Source organism: Achroia grisella, unplaced genomic scaffold, assembly GCF_030625045.1.
Source record: "Achroia grisella isolate CSIRO2021 unplaced genomic scaffold, CSIRO_AGI_Agris_v1 utg359, whole genome shotgun sequence".
NCBI classification, from domain to species: Eukaryota; Metazoa; Arthropoda; class Insecta; order Lepidoptera; family Pyralidae; genus Achroia; species Achroia grisella.
In genome coordinates this window covers 948,525-957,329 of record NW_026712817.1, presented here as the reverse complement: position 1 = coordinate 957,329, position 8,805 = coordinate 948,525, and the positions used below count along the sequence as shown (strand labels likewise).

At 32.0% G+C, this 8,805-nt stretch overlaps 2 protein-coding genes across 2 annotated transcripts; one reads left to right on the top strand and one right to left on the bottom strand.

Annotated features, from left to right (window-relative positions):
• Positions 1–208: 208 nt before the first annotated feature.
• LOC131843972 (ultraviolet-sensitive opsin) lies at positions 209–5,246 on the top strand. The gene is made up of 7 exons (XM_059192759.1): positions 209–232; positions 840–1,143; positions 1,556–1,734; positions 2,573–2,695; positions 3,250–3,444; positions 4,387–4,560; positions 5,049–5,246. Exons 1-7 carry the CDS (start codon positions 209–211, stop codon positions 5,244–5,246), a joined length of 1,197 nt encoding a protein of 398 aa, XP_059048742.1.
• Positions 5,247–5,422: 176 nt separating this feature from the next.
• Positions 5,423–8,393, bottom strand: LOC131843945 (SET domain-containing protein SmydA-8). Its single transcript, XM_059192731.1, has 3 exons — positions 7,028–8,393; positions 6,251–6,435; positions 5,423–5,648 (listed from the first exon to the last, which is right to left on the bottom strand). The coding sequence occupies exons 1-3, from the start codon at positions 8,337–8,339 to the stop codon at positions 5,502–5,504; spliced, it is 1,644 nt and encodes a 547-aa protein (XP_059048714.1). The 5' UTR covers positions 8,340–8,393; the 3' UTR covers positions 5,423–5,501.
• Positions 8,394–8,805: the final 412 nt, after the last annotated feature.

The following is an 8,805-nucleotide window of genomic DNA, read 5'->3' as shown; positions in this document are numbered from 1 at the left end:
AAAACCAAGTACCGTGAATGCCTAAAACGTTCCTGATATTATAATTATCAATCTGTTTCAAGATAAAAAAGCTTTTATGGTAATGGACTACTGAAACCGTGATAAGTTAAGTATTTATCGACAGGATCTCTCGCAGTTCGAAAGATAAACGTTTGGACAGTGCTCGTTCGCAAAAGTTCTATTCTACAAATGTTTTTGTTTCTTCGGTATGGGTGACGACCATTGGCTTGATGTAAGCTTCTACAGCGATTACTTTACAAGTTTTGTGTTTATCTACAACTGTGGCATATCTCTGATTTGTTATTATTGTACTTGATATCGTATGCAGTGATTCATAACTATGATTAACTAATATTGATTTTCGTATAGTTGCAATAATTTCACTATATTTCATTGATGGTTGAATATTGAAAATTATTACATTTCGAATATATGTAATTCATTATATAGTCAAAATACATTAGTTTAAATGTTACACAAAACATGTTGACATTTGAATGTTTGTTTATATTTTTATTGTTACTAGCCACTCGTCCGAGCTTCGCACTGTTGGGTTACAAATCTTAAAATTTCTCAGTTTGTTATATACCATAACACGCATGTATTATAGATATAAAGATTCCTCTTGAATCACTCTATCTATTGCTGAAAAGTGCATTAAAATCTGTTGCGCAATTTAAAAGATATAAGCGAACGGGCTGCTGAAGCAACTTTGTTACATGCTGTCGAGATATTTTTTGTGTGCTTTCATTATCGACGATCATCGGTTATTAGTAAGACAAACAAATTGCTTATCAAGTGATTATTATATGTAAAGCATAAACAATATATTGTTTCAGCTTGATACATCAAAATATCCATTCCCAAATACACTATGGCACATAAAGCCACCAAAAGAGATAGCCATCAAGGTGACTGTAATGTTAATTGTTGGAATTATTGGAATAATTCTCAACTCAATCATCCTGCACATACTTATTAAGAACAGATGGTTATGGAGCCCAAGTAATTACCTCATTGGTAACTTGGCACTGGTGGATTTGATCACTCTGTTGTTATGTCCTTGGTTCATGCTGGTGAGGGACTTTTATCAACAATACGTTTTAAAGCATTTTGGTTGCTATTTTGAAGGTTTTCTACAAGGTGAGTGAAAAATGGTTTAGGTGCAGTTAGTAGACTCTTGATTTTATGTACTCAAATTATATTACAACTACTCATATGAATAATTTTTTGTGGGATATCTAAATATCTACAAATATTATTGAAATAATTATGTTTAATTAAAAATATTGAATAATATTAAAATACTGTTGGCTAATTATATTTTGATTTGCAATGATTTGTCCTTTTAATAGTTTTTTATTGCTGTTTATATATAACTTATAGCAGATATAATATTTGGCAATACTACTGATTTTCGTTTATTATTATTATTATTATTAATTATAATTACCACCAAAATGTTTTTAGCAGGTGGCGTATATAAACACTAATTTTTGTAATGTTTTTTCTGTCTTATTTTATTCTTTTTTATTTTAGTTTTTTTTCTTTACAGCATCACTCCTTTTGACCAGTGTAGGAGCTGTAATGTTAGTATCATACGACAGGCTGGCTGCTGCTGGCTTGACACCGGATGCCCGCGTCACCAAATCCGCTGCGATTAAGCTCATAGTAATTACTTGGATAGCTTCAATGTTATTGTCATTACCATGGATTACCCATAGAGAATATGTGGTTAGTTTTTTTAATTATCTACTTGAAATTTATCCCAAAATAATATATTTTTTATTGATAATGATTGATGCATCCACGTATGTTAACGGTTTACGCGGGCCAGACATCTGTGGAGAATGATAAGATGAGCTTGAGTTCAAGTTAGGTCAGTCAGCCTATTTAGCAAATAGTAATTTACTACGATGGTTTCCAGAGGGAACCGCTTGTAGGTGGTACATAGTAGCAATGGGGTTATTAGGCCATATTATTAACCATCCCTTTACACTCACATAATTATATTCAATGTATGAAGATATAATAATAATAATAATAATGATCTCAAGACAATTCACACAGCGCCATCTAGACTCGAGTTGTGCTAGCTAAAGCTTGTGTTATGGGTACTAGATAACTGATACAAATACATAGATATTTTTTTTTCGTAAATACATACATATTATACATAGAAAATACCCAGACCGATACAAACAATCATACTCATGAATGTGCCGTGCGAGGAATCGAACCCGCAACCATCGGACGTAAAGAGGTGTGCTAAACCGCTAGACCACCGAAGCCGTCTGTGTTGTCATTTGCAGCTATTTAGATCCAATTCATTTAGCTGTTTAAGGTTATTTAGTAAATAAGTATTCATAAAATAACCAAACAAGTTCACAAAATTAAGAAGAAATTAAAAAGAAACGTAACAAAACCCTTGTTTTGTCGTCTTGTACTACACTGTAAAAGTAGACAATTGTGTGATAGCTATTTAGCCAATTCCAAAATTTGCGAGAGAAACCCTACAACGCATCGGTTCTTTTCAATTCTTATATATTATACAATTAACGTTTTGTTTTAGGAAAGACAATGGGCTGATTATTTAGAAACATTCTGCGCGGAAGATCCAAAGGTACTAGGGATATATTGGCACTTCACACTTTTTATATTGGTATGGATACCGTTAGGTCTAATGGTCGTAACTGTAAGTATATAATTTTTAAATTACAACTTCTATTATTCAGATTGTATATTACCTTAGTAACATCATCAATAAAATGCAGTCTTGAAATTTTCAAATGCGTTACCATAAAATTTATCTCTTTAATTATCTTTTCTTGCTTTTCTAGTACGTATAGACTAGTAATGACAATTATGCGGTATTTTTATCCAAATTAGTCGCCATAACAGAGATTTTTTTCTTGGGAATAAGTCCCCGAAATATATTTTATATCGTCTTTGTTAGATTGGGATAAAAATATAGGATGACATTTTTTATATAACAAAAATGTTAAATTAAATTCTTAACAATAGATAATTCTATCTTTTCATTTCTTTAGGTAGTATTTAATTATCTATGTGTCACTAAAACTAAATATAGTTTGTGTAAAGTAAATTAGTATTGAGAAGTACAATAACGAAAGAGAGAGAAATGAAATAGAAAATGTATGTGGATAATTAAACTCCAATTATTAGATTCATATCATTACGTACATATTAGCTGATTTTATAAGTATATAATATATCTTTCACATGTAGTACGGTGCTATCATGTGGCGTTTAGAGTGGAGTGCCAAGAAGCTTTCTTCAAAAGGCGCTGGGATGGCTGTATCGAAAGCTAAAACCAGTGCAATGAGAATTGCAGCGTGTGTCCTCATAACCGCCGTTATTTGCAGAATACCTTATACTGTTCTCATATATTGGAGAAATCGTCTAAGTAATGAAGTTAATTCTGTGAGTACAAATTCTCTATATTAGTCATTAGTAATAGAACTCGAAGAATAACGGGATGAGCCAGTGTATGTTTGAGAAGTCGCAGAGTAGCAACATGTAATACACAAGTTCCAAGTGTTTACTCTCACCACTGATCCTGTCATCACACTACCAATTGAGATATACAAGAGATCATACACGATTTTTATATATTTCATAATATTAGCTTTCTTTACCTCACTGTTTCTCAGCTTTGTTAAATTTATTAGATGACTAGGATCATGCCTGCGAAAGTGCACCCGAACTGCCAGCGACTAATCACGGTGATTGGAACATCAAGGGGTTTTAGTGGGTAAGAGTTCCACAATATCCGCCTATGGGTGTAGAGTTATAAAGTCGGGTGGTTCTCTATGTATATTCTCTATTACTCCTAGTAAAAAATGGTCCTTTACACATATTTCCAATCTCAGTAATGTTGGATTTTAATTTAACCCTTCCGATCGATCACCCGTCCAATTCAAATGGGGATTAAGATTACGAGGACCTGACTCAAGGTTCGGATTCTTAAAGGTACCTTCAGGCTATAGTTGTATGTATGTATCCATCAAGCAGGAGTTGGCCTTCAGCCGCTCCATAAGTTTTTTTGTGGGTTTCAAAACCAATCTTTTATACTTTCCTCCCTATAGTTCGGTGATACCCAGTTTCGGCCAACAGCATTAGAATTAGTTAAATTAGCATATATCTCTTACCGAAAGTGTTTGTAATTCTTTTCATTCTTTTTTATTTTTAGATATTATTAAAATTATCAAGTTGTGTCATATATATTATAATTTAAAGCACAATTATAAACATGTCTTGAAAATTTGATTAAGATGTTAATATTGTCATTCTATTTCAAAGTATTTTGCATAACAAATGTTTTGAATGTAAATTTTATTGCTTTGTAATCATTTGTTTTCTTAGGTGGAAGGTAGTTTCGATGCTATGTGGTTTGCTGCCAACTATCTTATTTACATGAATTGCGCTGTAAACCCGCTGATTTATGGGTTCACTAACAGAAGATTCAGAAAAGCTATGGATAGAACTCCTGGCATTGCTTGGTGCAAGTTTGGATCTTGGTGCTGTGTTTATCCTGTGGTAAGACTTAATCATGTATTTAAAATATTATCAAGTGTGCTACATATGCTGAAGACAACATCATCACTTCGACTATTATTATCTACTACTGAAAAAACTAACTCTCTCAGTTTTTCGGCTAATATTCTTACACAATAACTGGAAAAACTCAGGTACTACACCTAAGTCTCGCCTATTTTAAAAGCCAAGTAGCCTGCTTTAGTCCTCTGGAATAGCAACGCACAGTGGTATCATGAGTGTCACACGATAACGTGTTGTCAGGTGTATTTTTACAACTATAGTCGACGGCACTACAAAACTGTATACCATCAGATGAGGCGGCAAATGTTTCCATTTCGTTTACATAAAAAGGAACAAAAATACATATTAGATACTTACTTTAAATGTTGTGTTTGGTACTAATCGTAACACTAATAACAGTCCTAATACCTATCCTGATCATATTATATCTACTATTCGTTATTTCAAGAGTGTTTGATTATTTTCAGTATAAAAGAAAACGTATACTTGAAGTGGATAAAAATACAGAAAAAGTTTTTGTTATTGAAGGCACACCTCGACCAAACAGGAAGTTGGCACACGTCATCAAGAATATACTTCATATAAATAAGGAAACTCTAGATTTTAGTGTTAAAATAGATGAAGTTACTACAAAACCGACTAAAATCACTCCTTTGAAAATATAAAATAAAGATGTAATAAATAATATTTTACTTCTTTAATAGATAAATCCATGGTTCTTCCCAGAAGGAGGCGTCTTTATAGTACCTACTTCAATATTTTTTAGTTTGAATCAATATTGCCTACTGAATTTTCTCATACAAATCGATAAATGCTGTTTAAAACTCATATGCTTTTTGTACAATATTTAATTATGTTTATTTTACAGTAGATCGTAAATTGTAAAATATAAATGTTGCAATGTAAACATTCCAATAATATTAATTATTGGCAACTCCATTTTCTGCTGTATCTAACTGAGAAGATAGCTCTTGAATTTTAGCCTCTAATGCAGTTCTCATATAGGGTTCTACTTTTAAAATGTTTGTAGCTTCTTGCAATAATACCATGCTCTCCATTAGTTGATCCTGTTTGTAATTAAAAGTATATTAGTTTACTTTTGAACTATTCTTATATTTTTTCCTAGCTTTCTCTACGTATACTATGAAATAAAACTAATTATAATAATAAGCCAAGACCCACAGCGCCATTTAGTCCCAAACTAAACTGAGCTTGTGTTATTGGTGCTAGACAACTGATATAAATACTTACATTTATTATATTATTACTTAAAGTTACTTCAATTTGTATCCGAGAATACAGCATCGTGGTATATTTTTAAAATTAAAAATCTAGTCGTGTGTTTTTAGCACGCTATCAGCATGTTTTGGCTTTCATCCAATATTTCTAAACCAGATTTAGTATTGCATTAAATAGTGCTATTTAGCCGAAACTATAATAATAATTGATTCATAATAGTATATGTTTAACATTCCAAAGGAATGCAATAATTCAGTTTCAGATATTATCATTAATGTTTCTTCTGAAATTATTATTCTCCACTATAAAGTCTTTATATTATAAGATCTCAATCCTAATTATGTTTGTAAAGATACAAATTCAGTCGACATACATAAAGTGGGATAGTAGAGAGAAGTATAGATATAAAAACAAAATTAATTCACCTTACCTGAGCTGCAGCTTTCGTAATCTTCCCAGTTTCATATTCTCTCTTCGTTTGCATGGTCATTGCCGCTTGTAGATCTAACAGTAATGTACCACGAAACCTAGTCCATCCTGGTTCTAATTTGTCAGACAATTCCAGAAGTTCGTGGCATAAATCAATTTTTCTTTTTAAAATTTGATCGGAAATTTCTGTAAAATATTTATAATTATTTAGTAAGATATTTACTTAAAGAAAAATATATTGAATTAAATAGTTAAAAAAATATATATGGATACGTATATATGTATAAAAATATATGCCTTTTAACAAATAAATATAAAATTACTTTTGTATAATACTAAATTGAATTAATATTGTTGTTGATGTTGTTGGAGACACGTATTTAACTTTTCAAATATACTTATCGTAAGCCTTTTCTTTGATTGATCTCTTGGCAAATTATCAAAAAAGATGAGTATTATATTGGTCAGTCGTGAATGTAAACCCATTGGCAATAAATTGCACTTTTCTTGACCTATTTGGATTATTGACGCCAACGAATTGTTCAATGTCTATGACTCGACATCAAATGTTAATAGTATTGGGTCATGGCAATCTAAATAAATAATGTAAATATATTTTGAACTAGTACTTGTTAATAATAGCTATTTATGCTTTTAAAGAAGAAGCAGAGATATTTTTGATTATACCAAAATTTAGAAGATCATATATTTCATAGATATTTAGTTTAGGCTAAAAGTGCTAGATTAAAATATATGATAATGATAAGATCAATAATACCTGTTAGAATATATCCTTTACAATTTCCATAAATTTGTATCAAAGCCAATTTGGCCTGAACCACTAAATGGTTAAGTGGGTGTAAAGTATTACTATATCTACGAATGAAGTCTTCATATTGTTTAGGTTCACTTTTATTTAATTTACTCAAATCTTGCTTCAATGCGTTGTTACCCCAGAACATTTGCCTACTTTGAATGAAATGCTCACATTTTTCACATTTCCAAAGAGCAGTTTCGTCCAAAGGATTATTTGATACCAACATTGGTTTAGATGTATTGTTGTCACGACCAGGTCCATTACAAATTGAACAATATATGTTACCTATGTAAGTGCCCAATTCAGTTGGATCTTTACACCTTTCGCATTCGCATTCAATAAGTTTCTGATTTCTCAAATATCTTCGTCTGTCTAAGGTTCCCCACAAGGCTTGTGTATAGGATGTAGTTATAATATCACCTTTGGAAATTGGCAATGTCGCTATTATTGCAATTTTATAGTCATCATCGAGAAATATATGACGGGTATTAGGTTTACAACTGTGGTTCAACATTGATGCAGTAACATAAATAGCTCTTGATCTTTTAGATCCGTCAGTTGATCTCACATCTAATGCATTCATATCAAATATAGAAGCAACTTTTAATATAGTTTCTTCATCAAATTCCATACCTAAAACCTGAACAATGAATGTCACTAAATTGGCCCTGAGAACTAAATATAACGGAGTATCTTTTTTGTCCTCTAAATGAGATTCCAAACTCATCACATTTTCAAATTGAAGGGGATTTGAGTTCTTCATTAATAGAACTCGAAGAGGTGCAATAACACAATAAGCTGCTTCGGTTTTGTCCACCTGTTCATATTTGATAGCACATCTATATTTTCTGTCTGACATTATTTTACATTCGAGCTTATGTATATCCGCTTTCTCGCATTCTGGACCACACATTGGCCAATTACACAAGGAGCACTTGTAGAAATCAAAACAATCTTCTCGTTTCAGTGGTTCCAGCTTCTTTCCGCATGCCAAGCAGTGTGGAGCGCAGCTCATTCTTGGCCCAATGACTGCCGGTTTCTCTTTTAGGATCATTTCACCTTGTTTTATATCCCTCGTAGCTATCATGTGTCTGCCATACGTATCTGAATATTGAATCTTGAATGCACAACATTTGAACTTGTGGCCTTCTCTCCATCCAAGCTTTTGATGCCCTCTGGAGCAATAGTAGGCAAGTTTGCAGCCTCCACAAATCTGATTTGCTGGTTGTTGACACACCTCGCACGTTGGTATTTTGACCTTTTTGTGGTCCATTATTGTTTTTCTATGTACACTGAGAGATGCACGCCCGGCGCGTTTGGTCTCTAATACAATACTCGACTTAAATAGATATGTATAATTAACATGCGGCAGAAAGACTCGGACATGTGCCAAGATTAAGATTACTATGGTACCAATGTTTTGTGATAAAATAAATTATTATAAAATTCTCAATCAAAATGTTTATAATATTTTTTGATACTAAATACTGGTTTCTAAACATTTTGATATAAATGAGTAAAAAAACGTTTCATTAATTTTGATTGGTAACAAAATATATTGGATAGACACTATCTCTCATCTCTCCCACTTTCCTTCATCAACTAAATAATCTGAAATTACTATAATATCTACTGCTAATGTTGCATTAGGAGATTCGCTTATATAGTATTTATAACACTAAAATTTAATAATCTCTGCCTATACTTTGTAACCATTCATCTAGCTGAAAGCCAAGTGG

Excerpts from the sequence above, each read along its gene's own strand:
- LOC131843972 (XM_059192759.1), top strand. The coding sequence starts at position 209 with ATGGGTGACGACCATTGGCTTGAT. Across the intron at positions 233-839 it reads GTGACGACCATTGGCTTGAT|CTTGATACATCAAAATATCC; the intron begins GTAAGCTTCTAC and ends ATATTGTTTCAG. Across the intron at positions 3,445-4,386 it reads TAAGTAATGAAGTTAATTCT|GTGGAAGGTAGTTTCGATGC; the intron begins GTGAGTACAAAT and ends TTGTTTTCTTAG.
- LOC131843945 (XM_059192731.1), bottom strand. The coding sequence starts at position 8,339 with ATGGACCACAAAAAGGTCAAAATACCAACGTGCGAGGTGTGTCAACAA. Across the intron at positions 6,436-7,027 it reads TAAAGGATATATTCTAACAG|AAATTTCCGATCAAATTTTA; the intron begins GTATTATTGATC and ends AATATTTTACAG. Across the intron at positions 5,649-6,250 it reads TTACGAAAGCTGCAGCTCAG|GATCAACTAATGGAGAGCAT; the intron begins GTAAGGTGAATT and ends AATTACAAACAG.